The sequence below is a fragment of the Pelodiscus sinensis genome, chromosome 4, assembly GCF_052426305.1.
Source record: "Pelodiscus sinensis isolate ZL-2025 chromosome 4, ASM5242630v1, whole genome shotgun sequence".
NCBI lineage: Eukaryota > Metazoa > Chordata > Testudines > Trionychidae > Pelodiscus > Pelodiscus sinensis.
The window spans coordinates 49,423,311-49,451,298 of NC_143055.1; the positions used below are offsets into that span (position 1 = coordinate 49,423,311).

Genomic DNA, 27,988 nt, shown 5'->3' on the forward strand with positions numbered 1-27,988 from the left:
ATGATTTCTCTAATCCTGCACTTCAGTAAACGAAAGATATGTTTTAAATATATTGCCTGCATTGTATGGTATACATATTCTTCTCACTCATGATTTTTTTAAGTACATTAGGATACTTTCAGTGCATTTGAGGAGAAGAAAACACCTGTACACTGTAGCTAAAAAATCAACTCTGCAAAAATATAATGTAATAATGACCCAAACCTGAATAACCTAGTGCATTGTACTGTTCAGTTATTTTCTGCATTTGAAATAGAATGCACACACTAAATGTCACTGAATTACAGATCTTTTTGTAAAATAAAAATGTAATTCACACTGGCACACAAGGGGTAAACTGGGTGCCCTTACTGTTGATATTAGATTGACATCAGTGCACTCCAGTTTTGCTTTCTGTATAAGTATTCATGAGCCATCTTTATTTTCTAGCTAGGCTACAAGTACAAGACCATCCTTTTGGTACAATTGATACTTTGCATCCGTTTATATAGCAGTGGAACTGCTGTTGTGTACTATAGAGGGTATTTAGGGCTTGTTTTATGGAGCCTTCCTTGGGTTCATTCCTCTTCATAGGTCCTCTGGATCCCTGCATACGAGACATCCACTGATTGCCAACTGAGGTTGGAGACTGCTGTTGCATAAACAAGCCATTGCTCTGCCAGGAGTGCAGCAAGTGAAGCAGACAGTTCCTCAAAGAATGCTTTAGGCAGCAATCATGCTATGCAAGCCCAGGCTACAAATAGGGAAGGAATGGATGCCAGGTAAGGAAAAATAGACTGCTGAGAAAGCAAGCTGTCAATTGAGAGGTCTTTCTAGAGCTGGCCACTGTTTAGCATGGGTTGTGTGAAACCTCTTGTTAGACTCGGTTCTGGAGTTTTGTGCATAGTTTATATATAAGGCAGTTACAGAAAATAATTGATTTGATTTTTAGAGTTAATAAATGACATGGAAGTGGTTAAACCAGAAACGTTTGCCTCAGGATAAGATTTATGATGCACATGCATGAATGATAATCCAGTATTTAACATTAGACAAGTTAGGGCATGTAGGTTTTAGCATAGTCATAGCAGACTATGCTAAAACCTAACATCCAGCTGTAGTAAATGAAGTATATTACTGAACTGTGCATATAGAAAAAAGTATATAAACCATTTTACTTCTCTGAAATACCTGAAGTTGCCCATGTGCTAACCTGCATAACTTCCTATTGAAATGTATAGTGATGTCACATTCTGAACAAGAATAAAGTTAATGGCGGGGCTGGAGGAAAGACAAACATTTCCAGCGGCGGTCTGAGATTGTGAAATGAATTTCAACAAGAACTAAGGACTATCACGAACCTCACCACTTCCTGCTTCAAGTGCAAAGCATATTTCTCTGACTATGCTTTCTCTAACATAACATGTTGGTTGCTATGTGCTTCATTTAAAAAAAACCCGAAAACCATCCTACAAGAACAAGACCCTCGATTGTACACGCTTGCTGTGTAGAAATTGAGAGAACAAACATGACATGTTAATCCCGTCAGTGCACTATGGGAAGGTGCTCAAATACTACAGTAATGAGAACAGTACAAGAATGTTATAGAATAAATAATCTGCTTTCTTTAACTAGAAAACAATTAGAGGTTCCCATATCTTATCTGGAAATACACTGATCTTTCAGAAAAGCTTTCAGATGTTGAAGACAACTGAAAACATTTCCCTGTTCCCCTTTGGGTTTTTTTTCTTTCACATTTAATGGCTATTGTAATAGTGATACTGTATTTTAGTCTGCAAAAGATAATGGAATATCTGTTTACTGAGTAATTCTGAATCATCTGCAGTTTGCATAAGAGAATTTTCACTACTTCCTCACAGTTGATCAATTAATCTTGTTATATTTCATTTTGCATGACATTTAACCTTATATTTTCCAAGCTGTAGCATAACATCTGACTATTTTAGTGGGAGTTGACCAAGCAAAACTCAAAAAAGCAAATATTTTAGATGGTAAGAGCTCAAATTAAAGTTCATAACAACAGCTTGTGGTGATTTAAGGAATCTGTGTACAACTGATGAATTCTGGTTAATTTTATGAAATTGTTGCATCGCTCAATCATCAATATGCATGCATCAGCAATGAGGTGACAACATCCCTGACAGATATCCCTTCATGTGAGGAAGAATCTAACAAGAACAACAACAAAAAGATGTTAACTTTAAGGGCTGGGCTCTGGCTGAACAGTACAGCTCCCAAGGAGAGTGCTGGAGCTAGGAGAATAGGTCTAGCCAGAAGGGAAGAGAGAATGGAAAATCCCCAGACTGCAGCTTCTCAAACCTGGGTCTGAAGACAGTGGTGAGGCGTGGCTGAATTGCTGGGGTTGTGGGGATTTTGTGGACTGAACTGGTTGGGGCAGAGGATGGCCAAAGTCACTTTACCCAATACATTTATGAGTAACTTACTCTTCCCCACACAACCGTCAAAAAATCAAACCAAAAATGTATAATACAGTCTTTTAAAAAAGGCAGTATTTTGGGGATCTAACTCATGATTTTTGATCTTTTGAGGCTGGTGATACTGGGGACTCAGGCACAAAGGAAGTTTGGGCAAGAAAGAGTAACGGGCCTGTTTTGAAACAACAGGGCAATTTTTAACTGTGTGGCCAACCAAGGGAAAAAAAAGTGGGCTGCAGAAGAGCAAGCCACCATGATTTGGAGGAGAAATCTGCATGTAGGGATGCAAGACTCCTTTGAGGCTCTGACCTACACCTGGAGAACATTCAAGTGTGAAGAGGAAACTGAAGCAGGGAACTGTGTACAGATTTATTGTATTGTTTAGATCTGTATAGTACTTGTATTAAAGAGGATTGGTTTTGGAATCTTCTGCAGAGCCTGTGTATCTGCTTACTTTCACTACTGCATGTCTCAGAAGAGATGAAGCCAGAGTACCCACATTGTGTAATTCTGGGAGAAGGTGTGTATATGCAACTGTGGTATCTATGTGGGATCAGCTCTAGTTTGGGAAGTGTAAGGCAGCTGGGGGGTCTCATTTCTGTGAAAAGGTAACTAAGAGCTGATGACTGAAGCTTTATAGAGAGATTTCTTAAAGAAACTAAAACCTGACTTTCCTTTGTTCCTGATTAAAGTTTGGATTGTACTGTGGGTATCTGTACATGGAGAGGGTCTTCTGAGAGAGAATGCTCACGGCTAAGGATATTATATAAAAGGACATACTGAAACTTGAATATTCTAAAATGTTTAGTGAGAATGAAGTATTATTAAACCATTTTTAATAATAGGCAATCAAGCATTGACTTGGCTTTTTCTGTCATTTTAAAAATCTTTTCTAATGTCAGGGTCAGATTAAAGCAAACCTAAATAACATAGGTTTCTGAGCTCTCAATTCTTTCCCCATTGTTTGTTTTGAGAAAAATAAAACTTTTTTATTAAGTTGGCTATTTAGAAATAACTTCTTCCAAAGGAGTCTGAATAGACAGGCATAAATAAAATGTCCTGCTTATCTCTTAAAGCCACTGACATCTATGTGATTCTTTCTAACAATGTCCACAGGATAACTACAGGTTGTACCATGGATGTTCCTGGACCACAGAGCCCAGGACTAGGGAGGTCTGGCAACAGGGCAGGAATATGGTAGAGGGGGACTAGTGACTCAGCCAAGAGTCCAGTGTGGGGGAGGAGCAATGAGGGGGGTGATAGGGCAGGGAGTTCTGGCCCCAGTGGCCAGGGAGCTCCAGCCTGGCAGTGGCTTTGGAGCACCAGCACCCAGGGAGCTCCAGCCCCACCCCATTCCGGCTCCAGCAGCCGGGAAGTTCCAGCCCCTGCGGCTCCATCCCCAAACACGGAGCCAAGCAGCTGCAGAACTTCAGGCCTGGCTATGGAGCCAAGTGGCTGTGCAGCTTTGGCCCCGACTGCGGAGCTCCAGCCCTGGTTACAGAGCCAAGCAACTGCAGACCTCTGGTCATGCCACTCCGGTGCCAGCAGAAGTGGGGCCAGAGGCAGCTAGAGAGCCCGGGGGAGCTGGGGCAGCAGCAGGGCCAGGATGGTGCTCTAGCACAGTGCCAGCAGTGCCATGAGGAGAGGGACCTCCCTTGGTCCAGCAAATCTCATTGGGGACCAGTCAGGTCCTGAGAGTGTAGGACAAAAGAAGTCCAATCTGTGTTGTCAAAAACGGTGATCCATGGAGTCCTTGTGCAGTACAAAGAGTTATGAAAAACTGATCATGCTATCGGGGCTTGGTGGATTGCATAACAGTGCAATGTCATTTAAACCCTCTTTCATTCTTTTTCTTTTGTGTAGGAGATAAGTGCTTCCAATTATGGACTTTTGCAGATTTCACTGAGATTCAGGTCATTGCCACTTGCAGGAATCGCAATATTTAAGTTTTCAGTGCCTAGAGCTAAGGAAAAAAGAAACGTATTGAGGTGTGATCTCAAATGAAAAAAGTAGAAATGGCATTACTAGAAATTAGCATTTATTATGTAACTCAACTTTTTAAAAAAATCATCCCAATCTTCACAATGTACTTGTTTACACCTCGTTAGGCTTAATTTCTTCTGTCCAGAGTAAACCACTGAAGGAGAAGACATTTTCTGCAGGATTTTTCATCTTTGTCAATTCTACAATAGAGATACCAGGATGAAGTAAATTCTTAAAAAGAAGAGACAGGGTCTGAAAACAAACAAACACACACACAGCCCTCGCCCCCCCCCCCCATATTTTATATAATATACAGAGCTGGGAGCCAAGTTCTCCCCAGGCATATATGTACATCTACTTCTGACTTCAGGAGTTCTGAACAAGTCTTGGAGGTAAGAATTTGACACTGAATTTGTGTATAGGACAATAATTTTAATTAGATGTAACCTGAGAGGAAAGTTTGAGCATGATGCACACTTTTGGCATGAGAAGTGATGGAAAAGCAATATCTACCATCTAGAATACTTTTAGCTCACTGTACTTATTTGTAAAGGAAAGAAGTGATCAAACAACATAATACTTTGTGTGTTCCAATTACAATGTGTGGTCAGCCTCTAATTTCAGTGTTTTACGTTTAATTGTATAAAAACCCACCATTATTCCTAAATTTCAAAATTCTTCCCTCAAAACTGGCTCTGGGTACATGTAAAACATAGTTTTCAAAGCTAACCAGTACTTGTAAATTTAAATACCACAGCTCACAATAATCCTTTTGTCAAAAGGTTGAAAAACAAAATGGCCTTTCTGTTTGGATCTGGGGATCAACAAACTCAGTCTTTGCCAAACCAATAGAAGAAACAAACTCTGAAATATGCACCAACTCCTGCTCTCAACTTGACTAAAACAACTTGTCAGTGAACAAATGGGGATCTTTAATTAGACGTACAGTATTGGCATCATTATTCTCAGTCAATGGAAATAATCATATGTGAATGAGACAAGCAAGATATGGGGCAAAATTCTTACAAAAACGTAATGACTTGGGCACTTAAGTCCCATTTGTCTTCAAATCTGTTTGGTGCTTTTGAGAATCTTACCGTAGATCTACATTACGGCAGATTTGGAGCAATAATCATGGAGGCTAGAGTTAAGTGGGGCCTCACTATTTACTTATTCCACCATTGGCTAACTCCTATAGTCCATAAAAATAAAATAAGGCCACAGGTGTAATAAAATTCCTCCAGACTATTAAAGATCAAATGGGATACTCTAATCTAATGTTGCCACATTTCACCCTAATGGCTTCTTTGATTATGATAAGTTATATCAGTATGTTTCATTGTGAATACCATGCACTGTTCAAATCCATCAAAACTGAATACTTCTGGGTCAATGAAAAGGATCTGCTAAAATATCCCTCTCAATGTAATTTACAGAGATTTTAAAGCCAGAGAGAACCATTTGTGATCATCTGTATAACACCTGTGAAAGAGCCTTACCCAATTATTGATTCACCAACCCCACACTTTCTGTTTGACCCAGAGCATAGTATTCCATGAAAATAGCAAGGACATTATTTTACTGATCATGTTCTTAAAACATCAATATTTCAGCTGCATTTTTGACATACCAAAAATAATTAGTCCATAAATGTTCAAGTTAAGAAAGAAATTAGAAACAGTAATATAGCATTCAAAATAGAAGAGAAGTATATTTTGTTTTCTTCTAACTTACAACTACCCAGAGAATCCCACTGAATTCTAACTGGACAAAAAAAAGCTCTGTTTGCATGAAAATTTTGGAACTAAATTAGGAGTTACTCAGAAGTAAAATTAATGTTAAATGGTTATAAAGCGAAAATTTAGAATAAAATTTAACTTTAGAACCATAAATAGAATTCCTAATTCTCAGACTTTCATCTCATAAAGCTTGTTTATATTGCACGGTCGCAAATGTTTTAAACTAGAATACTGTTCAAATTAAAGTATAAAATCAAAAGCTTCCTTAAGATTCAAATTGTGTACCTGAGATTATGAAGCTGAGGACTTTACATTTTCCTTTCCATTAGATCCCAATTTTGCTTCGCATTCCTTGCAGATATGATGGCAATGCCTAAAATCAGGAGGAGAATAGAGCATTCAAGATTTTTGCTCAGATTTCTCTAACACAATTGTCATTTTTTTGGTTACATATTAGTAAAGAATTTGAATGACAGGGTTTATAGAAGGAATCTCTTGTTGTTTTTCATTCACCCACTTTACATTCTTCAGTCCTTCCAGCTATTTTATGGCATACAGGATGACATCTGAATGCCTCAGCAAAAGAACTTCATTATTCTTATGTATTGCTTATTTTCAGTAGTGACCAAAATATAGTAGGGTTTTTCAAGCAGGAAAAGGAAACATGGTTTCTGACAAAAGGAACTCTGGTGCCAACTCTGTCCTCACAACTATACAAGCAACATCATCACAGGACCTAACCACATAAGCCACCATGTCAGACACTCATATAACTGCACAGCCACCAATGTGATCTATGCCATCAAGCGCCAGCAATGCCCTTCTGCCATGTCAATTGGGTATACTGGAAAGTCTCAACAACAAAGAATTAATTAACACAAATCAGATATTCAAAACGGTAACACACAGAAACCTGTTGGGGAACATTTTAACTTGCCCGGAAACTCACTAATGGATCTAAAAATGACTATATTATTACAAAGCAATTTAAAAAAAATCAACTTGAGAGAGAAGTTGCAGAACTTAGTTTCATTTACAAGTTTGACACCTGGAATTGAGGTCTGAACCATGTGGGCGGCTACATTCCACACCCTAATGACATAAAAAGCCAAGCACTAGGAACTTAGAGCCCACTATATGAACCTCATTTAGCATGAACACTCTAATTGACAATATTTCTTCCCCATTTTGTTCCTTCTCTTTCCCTACCCATTCTCTCCTTTTCTGCTATTTATTTGTACCCAGGACCCCCTGAGCTCCATTCATCTGAAGAAGTGGGTTGTGCCCACAAAAGCTCATGATACCATTTACATTTTTTGTTAGCCTCTAAGGTGCTGCAGGACTATAAGGGCATGTGTACACAGCAGGGCTAAAACTGAAATAAGCTATGCAACCTGAGCTGCATCAATGGCATATCTTAAATCAAAATAGCTTATTTCAGCTTTTGGCGCTGTCTACACAGCAGGAAGTCAGAGATAGCACTCTTCCTCCAGCTTCCCTTATTCCTTGTAAACTGAGGATTACAGGAGCCGGAGTAAGAAGTCCTCCAGCTCGACAACATTTTGACAGTGTCAAAATAACTGCTTGTGGTGTAGTTGCAGACTAATAACACTGCTGTGTAGACATACCCTGAGAGGGGATTACGTGAACTGAATCATAAGGTAAGGAAAATGATTTTAGTAGCTGTATTTTGTATGGACTTGAGAAAGGACTGGATTTAAGAAGCCAGAGAAGAGGAGGTTGCATTAATTACAGCAGAGAACAATGAACTATAGGGATAAAGAAGATGTGGTGGAGAAACAACTTGCAGGACATACTGAGAAAAGGCAGAATCAAAAGTGAACCTAAAGTTATAGCCCAAACTGATGGGATGGATAGTGTGATATTTAATAGAAATTTATCTTCGGCCTGGTACCAACTGTTGATCTTTTATAATTAAATTAGTATATGCAGAGGCTAGGGATTTAGTCTTTTAATTTACAGGATTATTTATGTCGTTCAAACAATGCAGATTATATTGAATATATACCTTTAGGTATGACATTCAAGAGTTCCCTATGAGCTGAAGCAAAAGGTTTAAAAGTATGCTGTAGTTGCCTCTCTTTTTATTTTCAGTACCTATGTTTCTGCACCAAACCCCATACTTTCTGTTTGAGCTAGAGTATAAGATTGAGTGATCTATATTCAAGACAAACCTTTCAGATTCTGGACGAAGTGGCTGAACTCCTACACGTTGGAACTTTTTCTGGCATATTCGTATATATGACATCGTCCCAATCGCAAAACCAAAGGCACCAGCAACTGTACAAACCAATCACAAAATATTTTTTGTTCAAGATACTAACTCAAGATACTATCATTTGTCCTTTTGTAGTGAATTGCTCTTATGTAGGACTTTTCATCCCAAAGTACTTTATAAACATATACCACTATTACTGTATAATATTTGTAAGTTCTCTTATCACTGAAATTCAACCATCTATAGAGTAAAACAGTGCAGCTGGTTAACAATACACAGCAACGCTGCATAACAATTCAGATGTGAAAAAGAATACTATATACCCATGGTGTCCAGCCAGTTCTGAAGCAATAGCCACTACAGTGGCTTCTGATGTAGCGAACTAGCCATACTCAATCAGCCAAATGGCCACATGTGACTAGTGTGTTGCACACCACAGCTATATACACTTGTTATTGCAGGGTGAATTTAGATGAGTGTAAACATGGTGAAATTTGACAAAGACTTACATCTTTGCAAAATGCTCCGTGGTAGTTCTGATGATTACAAATAACTAGGACTTCAGTTTAAGTCTTGATTTCATTAATACCACTGAGCTTGGGTTCAATAAAGAAAAACTACTTCTGGCAATACACTGAATTTTCTGTGGAGGTCTCACATCCAAATACGCACCAAATGAAACTCTTTTGCAAGCAGACTAGATCACATCATTTAAATGGTGTCATTAGATTATGTACATGCATTACAAAACAATTCCTATGAAAATATTTTTTTAACAAAATGTTCCAAAGTTAGACAACAGGATAAATTGAATTTGTATTATTATTTCTTTATTTGAGGAGTTACATGGCTATAATAATTAGAGAACTTAACCATGCTGGGAACCTGTTATGGTAGTGCTAGGGCTTTACTGCTATATTTTATGTAATAATCAACAATATCTGCCCTACTATTTCGAGCTACGGGTGCAGCGTAGATGCACCCTAAAAGAACAGAAATAATAGGTATATAAAATAAGGTTGTGAGAATAGGGAGAGAACATAGTAATAAAACTGTAGGATATTGTAGCATAAACTAGTTAAGTGCACAATCAGCAGCTCAAAACTCATGACTGGTGTAGCTGTGAGCAGATGGCAGAATTTCATGTGTATTATGGCAAGGTGAGTTTTAATGAAGCTAAGGTAGAGAGAGACAGATTTTCATTGGGAATTTTTCCAAGAAGGAGGGGGCATGGGAAAAAACAGACCATTAAGGATAGTTTTATGGACAGAACCTTGGTGCGGGCTGACCTCCAAATAAAAAAATAGTACATGTAGAGCAATTACAAATTGAACATATAATCTTACTGAAAAATTCTTCATTAAGCAATCTTTACTTAATAATTAGCTTGTAAACTTAGTATATCCCATATAAATAGAATTACCTAAACAGCTATAGTGACACCCTATATGTTCAGATACACAAAAGTTTGGATAACTGAGATTCACTAGAACAGGGGGAGACAGCACATGAAGGAAGTCTGGATTCTGAAGAGTTCAGATTCTACTGTTAATGAAGATCCCCCAACCTTGTCTTTCTTTTTAAAATAAAACTACTGACTTACCTGCAATTTTAGGTAATGATCCAAATCTTGGGCTTGATGAGAGAAAGCCTAAAATAAAACATAACAATTAAGAATGCCTATCCTCTTGAGAAACTCCTCATCTATCAACAAAAGTGATATTTTTCTAATAAGACTCTCATTTGTTAGAGCTTTTATTTAGGAAAATATACCATTTCCAAAACCCTCTGGTAATTCCCAATACAGTTATTTGCATGATGGCATGCTAGTAGTGTCAGGGAAAAATACTTTGTACTGACAGGTGGAGAATTGGAATCCAGCTCTCTCATTCAATTTCTTGCTCTCTAGGCAAGCACAAGCTGAGAGCTAGCTTGTAGGGCCTTTTTGGTCAATTATCAATCTAGTATTAACTGTCATCAGATAGATGTTTATCCTCTTTAATAGGCAGGGAGGAGTCAATTTGACATTTGGGCTTTTGAGGAAAGAAGGTGTGGTTCCATGAACAGAGGAGAAAATGGAAAGTTTCTCACCTTTCCCCACCAAAATCCCCCCTTCTCTCAGATTGACTGTGACAATGGAGACTTGTTTCTGATCTCAATTTGGTAGCAGCCTGTACTCATGTACTGTTATCTGTGCATGCTCAGCTAACACCATTAGACAGTAAATAAAAATACATCAGAAGGATTTTTCCACATAATCCTCCACATGTTTGTGGAGCCTTCCAATTTTACTGTTTTACTGTTGCAGCCACCATTCTGGATATTATCTAGAACCTGTTAAAAATATCCAGGCAGAATGAATGAATATAACCATGTGATGTTACTGCCAAATCTCAGCCAATGAAAGCAGCAAGGATCAGAATGAGTCAGTCTGTTGTATTTTGTACCGGCATTTGTTTGGTGACCCATCCATTTCTGCAGAATTTAAAAATTTAAATTCCATTTAAAAATATTATATTTGAAAGGGCTGAGTCTGTAGATGGAGAGACACAGTAGCTCTGAAGGCTACAGAATGACTCCTTCAATGAAATGAAAGACCCTAAAACACAATGGAAGCACTGCTTTCTGGTAGGATGTCGGGGGAGGCAGGGTATGGGAAAGAAGTAAGGATGACAGTGCCAGGTTATGTAGGTTAATTCCACACAGAAGAATTTGGTGGTAGAGGGAGTATAAAGTGGTGGCCAGTTGACCCACCAATGTAGATTCACATATAGTAGGGGATGCAAGTTTCTTCTAAAGCCAATGATCTGTAGTACACGGAATCCCTGCTATAAGTCGCTCTGGTATACATCCATTCTGCACTAAAGTCATTGATGCTTGTAGGAACTGATGCATTATAAGTCCTCCCATTCCTTGCTCTTAAGTCGCACAATACCGCCCCACACACTACCACCCCCAATTTGAACAAATAGAAGTCAGCTGTAGGACAAAATTTCCCTCTTTAAGTTGTTTCACTGTAAGTCCAAGTTTTTTTAAACATATCTTGTACTTACAGAGAGGACGGCCTGTATACACAGCAAAGTGCCATGTAACCAGTCTATGCCAAGTGTTAGACTGTGGGGAGGAGAATTTATTTTTCCCTAGCCTCTATTAGGTAGAGCCCATTTATTTTCACTTTGGCCAGGTGTTCAGCAGTTGTTTCTAAAAGAAATACAAGCTGCCCTGTTCGTGTCAAATTAGTCAAGGGACAATAATAATAATTTACAATTGGCATTCTTAATTGCTTTACTGTTGATAATTGTAAAATAAATATCCAGCTAGAGTGGTTATGTGGAGTGTTATCTGTCAATGAATGAGAAACACAGAAAGTAGTCTGCAACTCCTTCATGGGCAGACAGAATGCAACTAGACTGATTCACCATAGAAATAACACGATAATCGTCTGTGCAGATTACACGGCCGCTCTATAAGATCACCTGCCCTCCCACCTTTGCATTGACCGAGCATGTTTCTGTTTATATACTTACATTATAAAAACACGGCCAATGCTTTCTAGAAGCCATAATTGAGAGCTACAATGTCAGATTCCGATACCCTTATGTGGATTAGTACCCTATTCTACAAGTAGCCCGATGAAGTCAGTGATACTTCTTGATTATAGAATATAAGTGTGACCGATTTAGGCCCCTAGTATTTGGAAGGGTATGAGTTCAAAAGGAAATATTCAGAATGAGTTGTGTTAATGCATAGTTGTTAGATCATTGTAGTAATGTTGGCACTGAATGGGAAGAACATTCAAATATGAAAAGCAGCAAGCTTCAGGGAAATTCTGATCAAGTACTGACTTCAGATAAGCATGACTTGGGTTCATTTCTAATATCTCCCATTTACCATTGTAGATTAGTCCTTGAGTGATGAGCATGCTTCCTAAAGACAAGGGAAGACCTGGAAAAAACAAGAAACAAAATAAAATCCAGCACTGTAATCACTACTGCTGATGGGCTGACAGGCCTGGCCAAAGGGTTTGCAGGGCCCAAGGCAGGATACTGGGAGCAGAGTCCCAGGCCCGGCCAGTGGATGGTGAACATTCAGCATTGTGGGGCCCTGAAAGCGCGGGGCCCAAAGCATTTGCCTTGCTCACTTTGTCCTAGGTCTGGGCCTGCTGGCTGAGAATTATGTATCTCTTTTTTGTATTTATTATTCTTGTCTTCCCCATCCCAGATTGCTTGTCTCATTCACCTTTAATGTCTAATCTTAGCGTATGTCTAGACTACATGCCTCTGTCGCCAGAGGCATGTAGATTAGGCTACCAGGCATAGGAAAATGAAGCGGCGATTTAAATAATCGCCGCTTCATTTAAATTTACATGGCTGCCGCGCTCAGCCGACAAACAGCTGATCAGCTGTTTGTCGGCTCAGCGCGGTAGTATGGACGCGCGGGTGTCGACATCAAAGGCATTTGTTGACCACCCAGGTATACCTCATCCCAGGAGGCATACCTGGGTGGTCGACAAATGCCTTTGATGTCGACACCCGCATGTCCAGACTACCACGCTGAGCCGACAAACAGCTGATCAGCTGTTTGTCGGCTGAGCGCGGCAGCCATGTAAATTTAAATGAAGCGGCGATTATTTAAATCGCCGCTTCATTTTCCTATGCCTGGTAGCCTAATCTACATGCCTCTGACGACAGAGGCATGTAGTCTAGACGTACCCTTAGAAGGTAAGCTGTTTGGGTTCAATGACAGCCATTGATTATATTTGTACAGCACCTAGCACAATGGAGCCTAACGTGGTTGTGGCCTTTTGGTGCTAAATGCAGAATAAATAACAACTTGCACAACCATAGTAATATATCCCCCAAGAAAGCAAAACTAAAATATGTCTGGCCCTGATAGCAATCTGATTAAAAGACGAAATTCTTATAGTTTTTCAATTTTTTTTCTTTCAGAATAACCATATTTAGAGTTGTCAGCTGGCCAGCTTTACACTCACTCTGCAATCACTTTTGTTGTTGAAATTATACAGAAACCTTGTTATTTCTTGAAAAAAAATTAAAATTAAGATTATGTATGAGAGAGAAAATGGAAAGTGTCCTTTGGGTGAGAGTAAAAATAGGTTTAAAAATAGCGACATCAGTTAATAATAGTTAATTATTAACAATGAATGGAACAATTCTGCCTCTTTTACTTAAAGTGTACTTTATTGTGTAATTAGTCCCACAGATTTCATAGTAAGTACTACTCAACATAAGTAAGGATGACAGAATTAGACCCTAATAATCTTCTGTCAAATAAATATAAGTGTTAAAGTAATTCACAAGTCATGCGGCAGAATTTAAAGCAGTCATTCAGCTAAAAATACATCAAGTGCTGATTCTCACTGGGATAAGAATTAATTTGAGCTACCTACCTCTGTACCAGAAACTTTCATTTCTACATTCTTGACGGATCCTTTCTACTTCTTTGCTATTGATGTGAGCATCTGAGATGGGACAGTGGAGCAAAGACTGAAATGATCAATGTTTTTGTTAGCTTACTGATTTTTATCTTACAAGACCATTTTAAGCCAATTTAACATAAATTAAAATAGTTACCAATATATGGAAAGTAAAAAAGAAAGGTATTTTTCTTTCATAAGTTATGCGACCACTCTCTAATGTCCCAAAACAAACAAACAAACAACCCTCCCATCTTTAGTTAATCAAACAATCAAATGTTTGATAGTTCCAGAGCAGAAATGTGAAGTACTTTTCAGGCTTTACACTAAAAAGACTTCATCCCACTTGAAACATCTTGTCTACAATCAATCAGAGCTGTCCCTACGGGGTATGGCACATTGGGGTGCTGCCCTAGTGGCTGGAACAGCCACCAGCAGCTCCCCTCCCAGGATCCCTACTGCCCACCCATGGACCTTGCAAATCAGTGCCTCCTCCTCATTCCCAGCACCTATCACCTGCAGCAGATTAGCTCTTTGTGTTGTCAGGAGGCAGTGGGGGAAAGGGAGAAGAGGAAGAGTAGAGAGGGCACAGCATGATCAAGAGAAAGGACAGAAATGGGTGGAAAGAGGTGGGATAGGGTGGGAACAGGCAGGGTGGAGTGCAGGATGAGGGTGGGACCTAGGCAGAGTAAGGGGGAGCACCTGCCAGAAGAAACTTAGTGTCTACGTCCCAGACTCTGCATCACCCTTGGGACAATCCTGCTTGCAACAGTTTAATAAGTTATTAATTTTAGATAGGCGGTTCATTGTTTAATTTCTCTTAATTCTTTTATTCTGATCAGTCACATTTATTCAGTTAATATTCTAGGGTTGAACTGGGAGGAAAAAAGGCATTATTACTCTGAGCACACTCGCAAAATGAACTCCGCCCATTGAGATGCCAAAATGAGAAACTGCTCTTGGTAGATCGTGCAGGTATTCAAATTTTGATAATGTATGCCCTCAGGTGCTGCAGTCTTAACTCCCCCTCCATGCAATTCAGATATTCACATGGGTTCTGTTGGGCTTCTCCGGCTGGGCTTCTCCTCAATAGCACTCAGTTGTCCTACTGGATTCTGCAGGCATGGCTCTCTGATGGTAAAAGAAAAACTGGTGGTATTTTCCTACAACTATCCAGTAATGGCAGCAAAAGGTGTGTCCTTCTCCTTTCTTTGTTGAGCAGTGAAATAGGAAGAGGGGTCCTTCCTATTAGCTAGTCCGTTCTCCTTGTCCAGTCAGGTAAGGAGCTGCAGTGTAGGGCAGGCTATGGTGCTGCTGCTGAGGCAGGAGTGGTGCTGCAGGCTGTGATGGAACTCACTATCAGGGATCAAAGGAAGGGAGAAAGGCTGGATATTGGGTAGAGAGAGAGGCAAACAGCTGGATGTGGAGCACAGAGGGGAAGACCCTAAAATTCCTTTTCCCAAGGAAGCCTTGAGCCAGCAAGGAGAGGTAATGAGCAGGGTGGGGGACAGGCAGGGACCATAGGAGGTTTCATTTGAGGACTGAGGCTTTTAGCAGAGAGTGGGTATAGGTCCAATGGAGGGGGAGGGAAGACATGAGCTCCTGCTTTTCTAGGTTTCTAATTGCTGTAATACCGTAAAATCTTGAGTATGATGCGCAACTATGTATAGTGCACACACTTAGTTTAGACTCTTAAAATCATGAAAAACCCGAACTCCTATGTATAATGCGCACCCGTTATACAGGAGAACAGGAAGGAAACCTGCCCCCCTCCCAGCTGCCCACGTGCCGAGCTCGCGCCTGCCGGGAGAGCCTCCCCCGCCTAGCTACTGGCGCGCCGAGCTCGCACCTGCTGGGGAAGCCTCCCCCGCCCAGATGCCCATGCACCGAGCTCGCACCTGCTGGGGGGGGGGCCTTCCCGCCCAGGTCCTTGCCTGTCCCCGCCCCCCCGCTCGTGCCTGTTGAGGGTGAGTTTAAAACTTTTTTAAAAAACCTCCTATAGATAATGTGCACCCCATCTTTGATGCTAAAAAAATGGGGGAAAAGTGCGCATTATACTCGAGATTTTATGGTAATCATCATGAAGTTTTCTTAAACTAAACTAACTCTCTGCTATGGTGCTACAACTGTAGATCGATACTGTGCAAGTGTTTGGCATAATCAGTCTCTTGTACAGTAGCCACACAGCCTTTCTGTGGAAGGCAACAATTATACATTTTTGTTATTTTGTTATATTTCTATCTGGATACACTGTAAAGGTTTCTTAGCTGCTTTAAGTGCCCTGTAACTAATGTGAAATAATTACTTGGTGGAAATAATCTGGGGGTATCCCCATTTTAGCCTCTTCTGACCCCACAATTCCTCGCTTTTTATTCCTCATTAGAAAAACAAATCTACATTACAATATATAGATCTCATTATAATAATGTGATATGTAAAAAGTTACTGGAGTTACATTAAAGAGATATATGTTAAGTAACAGGAGATGGAAAAACTCCTTCATCAAACAAATTCTCTTAATTACTAAATAAAATGGACACACATACTGGAGAGGGTATGTTGGCTTCATTTATGCTGGATTAACAGTCATCAGGTAAGAGCTTTCATACCTAGACTTCAAAGGAACAGAATATAAGTGATAGATTCTAAGGGGAGGGGACTGAAATAGAATCTCACTGACAGTTATTACCTCAGGCTCTGGGATGGTGAGATAAAGTCAGGAGTCCAAGATAGCTGGAGGGACAGACACACAGAATGATGGTGGTAGTAGTCTCCAGTTATCCTACAGAAATGAGCTATGGCCTATCCCGTAATCTAGATACGATTTTATTACATTATCTTTGTTTTAATTTGATTTACCAATAAACTCCAAAATTTCCAAACCTGAGTGGTGCTGTGACTCCACATGCCAGGTAGCACCACATGGAGCCAGAGAGCCAGCACTGACCCTAACCGAACTCCAGCTACAAGAAAGGAACTGCCACTGTGGAATGAGTCCAAGGTGGACTCTGTCTCCAGCCCAATCCTTCTTCCCCCAAGGCCTTCCCTCCACACCTGGCTGGGATTAAGATTATGGTGCTGGGGAGGAGGGTACTGCTGTGGGTTGTTGATGCCCCCTCAGTGGGGTGAGGAAGAGGTTGAGTGCATCTGCTGAATTAGGAGGCTACTTCTACCACTCCATCTCCTTGAGATGAATGGGGCAGTTTACACTTTATAGCTATTGTAGAAAGCTCTGCACAGAATCAGGCATATGTTATTGTTTCAGTTACACACTGTTCAAATTTTCAAGGCTTTACTTACTTTCACAAAAGCTAAAAACTTACCCTTTAAAAGAATAAAAGCTCAAATTTTGTAGCATAAGGGCCACTTTGGCAGAGGTGTCAGCATACCTAAGGGTATGCACTTGGAGATGGGGATGTGATTCCTATGTTAAGGACACATAACTGCGCTAGCTCTGATTGAGCTATTGAATGAAAAATAAGAGTATAACCATGGCAGCAGAAGTGGTGGGTGGGCGAACTTCCCTATGTGTCTATAATCTTGGGTGAGTACATAATTGGAGTGGCTAATCAATCCTGTAAGCCCTGCTGCCATAGCAATGCTCTATTTTTAACATGTCAACTCAATCACAGCTGACACAGCTATGTTTCCTCAGGGTACATCTAGACTACATTCTTCTTTCGAAAGGAGATATGCAAATGTTGTGCTAATTTGCATATCTTCTTCTGATTGCTTTTTCAAATGTGGTTTTTTTCTAAAGTGAAAGCAGTTTAGATGGGGGGTTTCGAAAAGAACCCTCCTTTTTTGGAAGAACCCTTCTTCCTTAAAAAATTTGGTGTACAGGGTTCTTTTGATAAAAAACCATCTAAACTTTTCACTTTCAAAAAAAATGTTTCCGAAAAAGCGATCAGAAGATTATATGCAAATTAGCACTGAATTTGCATATATCCTTTTGAAAGAAGAACATAGTCTAGATGTACCCTTAGTGGGAAATTGCACCTTTAGCTCTAACTATAGATAGAACCAGGCTGTCATGTACCAGCTCTGTGTAGGTCCGCTTAGTTTTGTAATCATGGTGATGAAATAGGTTATTGGCTGCAGTCATAATTAAATTTTAAGGTAGTGGATGCCCCAGACATTCAAGCACAACTCCTACTTAAGTTAGTGAGAGTACTGTATGAGTAAGGCCTTCAAAACTGATTGTAGAGTTTCATAGCAAGGTGTGATGGGATGTGCTCCCCACGCTGGCCCTACAATCAGCTAATTAGGCTGAAAATGGGAGAGCTTCATGCAGCTGATTAGAGACAAGCTCACATCTGAAGGGCAGGTGGGACTACTAGAAAAAAAGTAAATTGGAAGCAAAAGGGGCTGCAGGAAGTAGTCTACATAGTCACTCCTTGGGAAAAGGAAGATGTATTCTGGGGCTGTAGAGGGAAGTAGCCCATGGTTGCAAATCCCCAGAAATGCCAGCAGGCAGTGCCATTCGCAGTGACTAGAGCAAACCTGTCACACAAGATTGTAGTATAGTATCTGAAACATGAACTGCTCATAAACTACATCAAATATAATAAAATTCCTACAATAGTACAAATAACAGATGAGGAAGTAAATGATTATGAACAGGGTTATTTCATATCAAAATTACTCTTAATTAAATGTTCCACTATGGCACAAAGTAGTAGAATTTGTCCCTAGGGCTGTGTCCAGACTCCATGCCTCCGTCGACGGAGGCATGTAGATTAGCCACATCGGAAGAGGGAAATGAAGCCGCGATTAAAATAATCGCGGCTTCATTTAAATTTAAATGGCTGCCCCGATCTGCCGATCAGCTGTTTGTCGGCAGATCGGGGCAGTCTGGACGCGATGCCCCGACAAAGAAGCCTTTCTTCATCGACACAGGTAAGCCTCGTGAAACCAGGTTTACCTGTGTCGATGAAGAAAGGCTTCTTTGTCGGGGCATCGCGTCCAGACTCCCCCGATCTGCTGACAAACAGCTGATCGGCAGATCGGGGCAGCCATTTAAATTTAAATGAAGCCGCGATTATTTTAATCGCGGCTTCATTTCCCTCTTCCGATGTGGCTAATCTACATGCCTCCGTCGACGGAGGCATGGAGTCTGGACACAGCCTAAGAGTCCTGTTGAGAGTTCTTCAGCATAGGCGTGCTCAAAGTAGGAATAAGATATCCTCCGGAAAAGGGCTTTTTTCCGGAGGATCGGGCCGGATCGGGGCCAGTGTAGACGCTCTTTTCCGGCTTTTCTAAAAGCCGGAAAAAAGCGGCAGACATTTTTATTTAAATGCCGCAGGGGATATTTAAGTCCCCCGCGGATTTCCCTATTACGATCTGAAAAATTAGCATGCCCCTTCCGGAAAAGGGGCCAATGTAGACGTAGCCCTGCTGTAAAGCAGTTTTACCTAATCTTATGCCAATTCACACTCAATTCCTTCCCAGGTTTGAAGTTGGATGTTGAGGATGAGCCAGAGAGCACCTGTGTTCTACTGGTTCTTAGCAGAGATATGCTCCTTTGGGAACCACAGCTAGATGGCTTAAACTAAAGCAGATTCACTGGGGTTGAGACTGGCACTGGGACCAAAGTAGTTCAACTATAATTGGCAGACCATTGAAAATGGCATTCTGACTACTCTCTGCCTTCTATCTTCTCTACACCGAGCAGAACTTGACACAGAGTGTGGGCCATAATACATACAAGGCTGGATTATGCAGAAATTGTGAATGAAAACATATTGGAGCCTTGTATAGAGCTCAGAGAAGCATAATACAGATAGAAAATTGTTCAAGAATTCTTGATTCTAAAATAAATGTGCTCTGTTTTTAATATTGCATGGGATACTATAAACTAAATTGCTTACAGTTAAATAGCATCATTTTATTATATGCCTAGTTTAAAAAAATTTAACAGGAGTAAAAATTTACTTTGGATTGAAATATGAGAAGCAAAATCGTATCACAGTGGAAAAGGTATAAGACTTTAAACACACTTAATGACAAGAACTAGAATGACCATGACATTTAATAATTTCTAGAGGGATAAGGGATCTTTCGGAAAAGGCTTTATTTTTCAAAAGATCAGCGTCTAGACTGGCGCTTTTCTCCGACAAAGCTCCGTGCCGAAAAAAAGCGGCAGCCATTTTTATGCTAATGAAGTGCGGGAGATTTAAATCCCCGCTTCATTAGCAACTGCGATACGTCTAATTTACATCCTTTTTCCGAAAAAGGGAAGTAGTCTAGACATAGCCCAGGGGAATACTAGCAAACATTGCCTCCTACTCATTTATATGTATAAGTCCATCCATCCAAACAGCTGTTCCCCCAGATTTCATTTGATAGTAAGAATACAAAAAATGACTAAAGATAGCATTCAGCTGAAAGGGGAAGTGACCCCAATTTACCTGTTGGTTTTGTTGCTGTGAAGGTGCCTGAACATTACTTTGTGCTGTTTCTGAAGACATGTCTGTTTGTCCTTCTCCTTTCCTCCTAATAATCTTGGTCAGCAGCAAAGACAGCAATCTGTCTTTCACAGCTGGCTCCTCCTCCTCTCACTGTTTGGTACAAAGGTAAAAAAGTAAAACATTACACTGTTGGAGCCAACTGTTTACCTAGAGAAAACACCCATTTTTAAAGAAGCATTATTTTTATCACAGATACTATTTGAATAACCTGCTATTAAGTATAAATAAAAAAAAATCACAATGGCTGAACTCAAAGGGTGTGTCTAGACTACAGGGTTTTTTTTGAAAAAAGTAGCCTTTTTTCTAAACAACTTCACCTGCATCTAGACTGCAGCCATGTTCTTTCGAAAGTAAATCAAAAGAATACGGCAGTTTTTTTTATCATGGTAAACCTCATTTTGCAAGGAATAATGCCTTTTTTCAAAAGTACTCTTTCAAAAAAAGGTGCTATTACATGAAAACTGTGCTTTTTCGAAAGAAAGCGTCTAGACTATCTTCCAAAAAAGCTGCTCGCTTTTTTGAAAAATCTGCTTGTGGTCTAGATGCTCTCTTTTGAAAGAGGCTTATAGTTTAGATGTAGCCTAAGTAAATTATATTAGGCCACACAATGCATTGTCCCCTTTCAATTAACAGAAATACTGGGTTTGTACCGAGTCTGAATTAAACAGGAAAGTGTACAAGGAAGCATTATGTGCTGGGGATTGCAGAGTACAGCACACACACACACAAAAAAAAAACGTCAGGAAAGGGCAACAAAAATGATTAGGGGTTTGGAACGGGTCCCATATAAAGAGAGATTAAAAAAACTTGGACTTTTCAGCTTAGAAAAGAGACTAAGGGGAAATATGATAGAAGTCTATAAAATCATGACTGGTATGGAAAAAGTGAATAAGGAAAAGTTATTTAATTAGTCCCACAATAAAAGAACTAGGGATCACCAAATGAAATTAATAGGCAGCAAGTTTAAAACAAACAAAAGGAAGTTTTTCTTCACTTGGCACACGGTCAACCTGTGGAACTCCTTGCCAGAGGATGCAGTGAAGGCTAGAACTTTAACAGGGTTCAAAAAAGAGCTAGATAGATTCATGGAGGTTAGGTCCATCAATGGCTATTAGCCAGGATAGGTAGAAATTCTATCCCGAGCCTCTGTTTCTCTGGAGTTGAATGACAGGGGAGGGATCACGTGAGGATTACCTGTTGTGATCCCTCTCTCTGGGGCATCTGGTATAGGCCACTGTCAGCAGACTGAGCTAGATGGACCTTTGGTCTGACCCAGTATGGCTGTTCTTATGACTGAGGACAAGTGTGGCTTCAAGCCTCCTTCCACCTTCCTGATTCTTGACTGCACTGGAGGTCTAAATGGCCCCAATATGAATGAGGTGGCTCAGAGAGTTGGTCTAATTTACAGCAGCCTGTCCAAAGTGGTGTCCAGAATTCCCATAGTACAATGACCTCTGTGCCTGTGCCTTTCTGACCATGCCCTGCCTTTAGCCTCTGACACACATATTTTGTTTTTCCACTATGGGACCTACACATCAGGTCTAACATGAACTAAGGCCTAGTCTACATTAGGAGTTTAGATCAAACTAGCCGCATTAGGTCAAATTTCTAAACAGTGAGTCCCCACCACCAAGCTCATTCTGTTGACTTAAAGAGCCATTAAAGTCGATTTTAGTACTTCTGCTTTTCACGAGAAATACACTAAATTCGACCTTGCATGGTCAACTTTATGGTAGCGCAGTCGCAGCACTGTGAAAGTTGAAGTTCTTGGTCTCTGGGAGATGCCCCGCAGTGACTGCTCTGGCCAGGACATTCAACTCTACTGCTCTTGAGGTGAACAGAAAAAGCCCCAGGGAAGTTTGAATTTCATTTTCTGTGTGGCAAGCATGGCACTCAGACCTCAGAGCAGGCAGCACACCTGACCATGAGTTCCCAGGGTTGCAGATGAGCACTAGAATGGAGAGTGCAGGAGCTACTAGACCTCATTGCTGGATGGGAAGAGGAATCTGTTCAGACAGAACTATGAACCAGCAAAAGGTATGCAGGTATTTATGGAAAGAATGCAAAGGGCATGGAGGAGAAAGGATACATCAGGGATGTCACATAAAAATAAAGGAGCTGAGGCAAACAGATGGTCTGGATCAACGCTGCAAAAATGCTGCTTGTGTGAACAGGAGGGACCTGACCTGCTCATTGTTTAATGTGCACGGTTACATGCAGCTTCTCCCTGTGCTGCTGCCTCTGTAACCGAGGCATCAGCATGGGGGGGAGCAGGTGGAGCCAGTATATGTGGGAAGCTGGCTTTTAAGCTGTCTCCCTGTGTGTACCAGCTCCTGCAGAGCCGCCTGCCCCATGTGTAACTGCTGAAATTTTCAGGAGTTACACAATTACATAATTAAATGCATTTTAACATCCCCTCTACTGGGGATGCAGTACTTCGAACTGTGTCAAACTTTTGCACACACTGAGGACACGTACCTTCAACTTTACAAAATTGGGTGCTGAAAAGTTTATCATAATACATTTGACCTTATCTCATAGTGTAGATCTGGCTTCAGTGTTGCAATGCATAAGTTCCTTTGTGGGTCCAGACCATAACAGTTTTCAGAAATTAAACCTTTCAGGCTTGTCATTTTATTCATCTTTCTTATGCAATATAAACACCTCAAATGTGAATTCTGCACCATCTTTTATCATGTAGCCTGGGAGACCATTTATCACCATGCACAGCAGTGTTGCTTTGGGAAGAAGTTTTTTTTCAGAATGGTGGCACTGAAGAAAGCAGAAGTGGCTTCATGGACACAGGCAGAATATGAAACATACTTGAAAATCTGTTCTCCTCAGGGCTTGCTGGTACTCAAACTATAAACTGTTCCAAATCTTCTCTGTGTAGCACTTTAGTTCAGGAACAGTTACAAAGCTGTAACACTCAGGAGAAGCACTATATTTTTATTTAACACTGGGAATTCAAGTTTTGGGTTTTTTTGGGGGGGGAGTGGCAGGGTTGAAGAATTGACCTCTTTGTCCTTGCTAAAAAGACTCAGTTAAAGCACTGTGTTGATACAAATCTGTAGTAATGGTAACTTTTTCCATACACAATTTCACCACATTCTACACTATTTTCAAAGCACTATATGTTGATGCTATTTCTCTGAAAAATATAATTTTGAAGCTCTCCGGAAAAAGGTGAAAATTGCCAACTCTTCACTCTTTCTAACTTTATAATAATTTTTCTGTCAGCCTCTTGTCACTTAGGATCATTCTACATAGCATCGTTATTTCAGAATAACAAAGTGCACATCTCCACACAAGCAATTATTTTGAAATAATGTTGAAATACTGGCAAGCTGGAGGACTTCTTGCTCCAACTCCTGTAACCCTCATTGTACAAGGAGTAAGGGAAGTCGAAGGAAGAGTGCTCTATTTCAAAATAAGTGCTGTGTAGACGCTCCCAATTTCAAAATAAGCTACACAATGGATGTAGCTCAATTTGTGTAGCTTATTTTGAGTTAAGACCTGCTGAGTAGACACACCCTTAAAAAAGATCAAGGGAAAGGGGAGGGAACAAAGTTTATCAATCACAGTCACTATCCTGGCATTCATATTCTGATCAATAAACCTAGCTGTGTAGGAAGTTGTATTTAAAAGAGATCATAGGAGATTGAAATAGAATTTGACCTGGCTCCTTTACTACTGCCACAGAATGTAAGCTCTGCGTCTTGTTTTCATCATTGCTTTTCAGATTCAGTAAACAGGAAAAGAAACAGACTTTTTTAGGATTGTATAATGTGTTATAGTAATTTGTATCTTGTCATTAATCTCTCCTTACACCCATAAAATCTTGGAAATATTTCCTGTTACTAAGCTACACTTCAGTTTCAACATAATGAAAAATCCCAGAGATGGACAAACTGAAGAACCTTCCAGGTTCTAAGGATGTTAGATAGTGTGAAATTGAACAGTCATGTAACTACAAGACATCTTAGCAGTTACATGACTACGAGATAGTGCCCGGAGGCCGGGCTGATAGCCAGTACGCTCCTGGCCCCACTCTTAGGGAGCCCCTGCTATCCCGTGCTGCTGCCTCTCTATCAGAGGCAGCAGGGCGAGGTGACAAGTGAGAGCTGGTTCACAAGGGGAACCAGTTTAAAAACCAGCTCCCTGTACAGACTGGCTGCCTGCTGCCCCATGCTGCTGCCTCTGATGCAGAGGCAGCAGTGCAGGGTGGCTGCAGCCCCTGTCTGCGGGGGATCCGAGCTCCCCACGGACAGAGGCTGCTCCGCGGCAGCAGACCCTCTCCATCGGGGGTTTTAATGAAAGAAATTTAATCTTTTTGTAAGCATTTGTTTTTCTGTATTATGGAGGACTTGATTCTGTTGGGGGTAGTGACCACACCACTCTGAGATTACTAGAGAAAATTCATGGAGGAAAAACTTTCCACTCTTTCAAAGATCTGTTTTAATTGCCAGAGACTTTGTCTTACTGTGTGGGTGAATCTGGAATAAAGTACTAATTAATCACTGTGACATTTAGCCCAGCACTTACAGTAGCAGTTCAGCTACTTGGCATCTACTGGGGTGGGAGAGAAAATACTTGTGAAGAGATATTGTAAGAGCCCAAATTGAAGTGTTTATTTTAATAATGGGTTGTTATTTTGGTACAGGGTACATAGTTTAGTTTCAGGCTATGTCACTAGAAGCTCAATGGGAAAAACAGGATTAAAATTCAAGTGACCGGACATTACTGTTAAAGGTGTGTGCTCAGATGTTTGACATTAGCTTACAGTGGAACAATCTGTGAAGGACTGCCACTTTATTTTCTTGATTGTCTTTGAAGAGATTGAGTATATTTTGGAAAAAAAATAGATCAATTTTCTTTTTAGGATGGCATTGGGTTTAGGCACAGGCAATCTGAATTCTGTTCCTGGCCTTTCAGCAAGCTTCATATGTGATATTGGGACAGTTATTCAATCCTGTTAAATCTCAATTTCCTCCTAAGTAAAATACCCTCCCTGCATCCGAGTTGTGATGCTTAATGCATGAAAGGGCAGTCAAATACTTTGAGATTAGTAGGTAGATGACTTTACATAGAGCAAGACCTAAACATTGTATTACTTATTGCTATTTATCATTATTTGCACTACACACTAGCATGACTGAAAGCAAAATTTGGCTCATTAAGGACAAATACGTTTATTACGATTTTCCCAATGTGTCAGATTTTGCCCTCCATCAGGAATAGCCCTAGATTGGGACAGGGAGCCTACCATCATAAACAAATTTGGCCTACAGCTTGCCTTGATCTGGCCTGAGAGGCTTGGGACTCCACTCCTCTGCCCTGGCAGCAATACAAACAGCCGCTGTGGCTGGGGTGCCAGTGCCAGCTTGTCTGTGGTGGGGAAGGCCTGAGATTTGTGGGATGGATCAAGGCAAGCTGCAGGCTGATCTGCCTGGCAAGGGGAGTAAGCAGCTTTGCCTGCTGCAGGGAAGCATGCTCTGCAGGCACCATCCCGGCCCCCCATGGTTATCATTGGCCAGGAATCACAGCCAATGGGAATGTCAGGGGGTGGTGCCAGCAGGAAGCGCTTCCCTGCAGCATGAGATTTGTGTGAAGACACCTGTACCCCGCTGAAAGCAGTACCCCCATCCTTTGCTCCCTCCCTCATGTTACACCGCATCCCCACTTCTGCATCCCCGCCTGCCGAAACCTCTCATCCCAATCCTGCACCTCCCTCCCAGACCTCACAGCCTTACCCCCAGCCTGCTTCACATACATTTGATCCCCTAATATTTGATCCCATTCCAGAGCCTGGTGGAGCCTCACAAAATCCACTACCCCTGGGCTTCCAAAAAGTTAACCCAGCCCTGAAAGCCTTAGAGCCTCAATGCCTCTTAACCCCTCCTTCTCCTGTGGGACTAGAGTTTGAGGAGAGTGTCCTTTTTTTCTCTGATTCTCAGTTGGAGGCCACATCTGTGAGGATTTTTTCTTCTTCTTTTCATTTGGGGTCCAAGTCAGTGAGGGCTGAGTTTTTTGCTTCTCACGTGTGTGACCCCCAACTGATTTTTCTGTAGGTCAGTGATCCAGAAAAGGTTCTCCACCCCTGCTCTAGATCTTTTGCTGGCAGTGACGGAAGATTTTTAGCACTCTCCAGGAACAGTGAAGGGGGAGGGAGAACAGCATGCCAGCCTTCCAGCAGAGCAAAAAACAAAACAAAACAAAAACAACAAAGACCATGAGCAATGCACTGTCCTCTACAAGCTGGCATCATAGGTGACTGCCTTAATTGTCTACCCCTGGAACTGACCCTACCCTCAGTTATACTACTGTAGCCCATATTTCTGAATGCAGAACTTGGCCCAGTGTCTTGTTACTTTCTGGGCCCCACACTACAAAAAGGATATGGACGCATTGGAGAGGGTTCAGCGGAGGCAACCAAAATGATTAGGGGGCTGGAGCATATGACCTATGAGGAGAGGCTGAGGGAGTTGGGTCTGTTTAGTCTGCAGAAGTGAAGAGTGAGGGGGGATTTGATAGCAGCCTTCAGCTTCCTGAAGGGAGGTTCCAAAGAGGATGGAGAAAGGTTGTTCTCAGTAGTGACAGATGACAGAACAAGGAGCAATGGTCTCAAGCTGTGGTGGGAGAGGTCCAGGTTGGATATTAGGAAAAACTATTTCACTAGGAGGGTAGTGAAGCACTGGAATGGGTTACCTAGGGAAGTAGTGGAGTCTCCATCCCTAGAGGTGTTTAAGTCTCTGCTCGACAAAGCCCTGGCAGGATTGATTTAGTTGGGATTGGTCCTGCCTAAAGCAGGGGGCTGGACTTGATGACCTTCTGAGGTTGCTTCCAGCTCTATGGTTCTATGATTCTATCCCTCTATATTTAGTCCTATTTATTTTACGGGTATAGTATTTTTCTCAATATAAAACCTAGTAAGGTTTTAAAAACACGTTTTCCACAAAGAATATACAATTTCTCATGAAAGCCAGTTGGTATAAAATCTGTCATTTGATACTAACGTAGTCACCAGCAAACAGGTCTAGGGAAAAATGCTCTCAAAACTGGGCCTTACATAGGGTACTGGAACGAAAAATGCCTTTGTGTAGATGCTGCGTTTCCTTAGCGTGTGTTCACCACTCTCTCGTGCCCAAACCCACATCAGTACATAGACCGACTAGAGCATTTCTCATGCGGATTTTGCGGATTTTCTTTAGTATGATTTCAAAGGAAAGAGCAACTTCGCAGAGACCAAGAGGGGGGAAAAACTTACGATCTGTCCAGATTCTAATTGGGAAGCGGCGGATTTTGCAGTAGATCTAATACTGGGCCCAGTTCATAGTTCTTACCGTGCAAACCCCTGGCGGCAGGACAGTGCGATCCTCGGGAGCAGAACCTCAGCGACGCAGCGCGTCACCAATCCCCGTTTCAGTGAGGGGCTCTGACCAGGAAGAGGCAGGGTTAGATCTGCTGCATGCAGCACGCAGCGACTCAGCCTCGATCCCGGAAGCTGCTAGTATCCGTGAAACCCTTAGCGAGCTCTAGGCTGCCCGTCCTTTTCCCCGCCACCCCCAGTGTAATGTAACTCCCTGGACAGGGCAAAGGGCTGTGTACTACTGCTGCCCGTTTCTGCTCTGAAAGCTCTGAGATCACATATCACATACCAGAATTTAGTTTTTGTCCACCTGCGG

The 27,988-nt window shown here is 41.2% G+C and overlaps 1 protein-coding gene across 3 annotated transcripts; it reads right to left on the minus strand.

Annotated features, from left to right (window-relative positions):
• Positions 1 to 4,456: 4,456 nt before the first annotated feature.
• On the minus strand, positions 4,457 to 27,980 carry OCIAD2 (OCIA domain containing 2). 3 transcript variants are annotated; one of them, XM_075930448.1, is made up of 8 exons: positions 27,962 to 27,980; positions 20,244 to 20,393; positions 13,807 to 13,903; positions 12,288 to 12,341; positions 10,000 to 10,047; positions 8,353 to 8,458; positions 6,443 to 6,530; positions 4,457 to 4,618 (listed from the first exon to the last, which is right to left on the minus strand). In XM_075930448.1, exons 2-7 carry the CDS (start codon positions 20,301 to 20,303, stop codon positions 6,449 to 6,451), a joined length of 447 nt encoding a protein of 148 aa, XP_075786563.1. In that variant the 5' UTR covers positions 20,304 to 20,393; positions 27,962 to 27,980; the 3' UTR covers positions 4,457 to 4,618; positions 6,443 to 6,448. The 3 variants fall into 3 exon arrangements, with proteins under 3 accessions (XP_075786563.1, XP_006113525.1, XP_006113524.1); XM_006113463.5 differs by lacking the exon at positions 27,962 to 27,980 and adding an exon at positions 27,571 to 27,813; XM_006113462.5 differs by lacking the exon at positions 27,962 to 27,980 and adding an exon at positions 27,647 to 27,812.
• Positions 27,981 to 27,988: the final 8 nt, after the last annotated feature.

What these genes read in the sequence shown, in the direction of transcription:
- OCIAD2 (XM_075930448.1), bottom strand. Translation starts at nt 20,303, where the DNA reads ATGTCTTCAGAAACAGCACAAAGTAATGTTCAGGCACCTTCACAGCAA. An exon ending in ATCATTACCTAAAATTGCAG is followed by an intron (nt 8,459 to 9,999) that starts GTAAGTCAGTAG and finishes TGGTTTGTACAG; the next exon opens with TTGCTGGTGCCTTTGGTTTT. An exon ending in CTTCGTCCAGAATCTGAAAG is followed by an intron (nt 6,531 to 8,352) that starts GTTTGTCTTGAA and finishes TCCTGATTTTAG; the next exon opens with GCATTGCCATCATATCTGCA.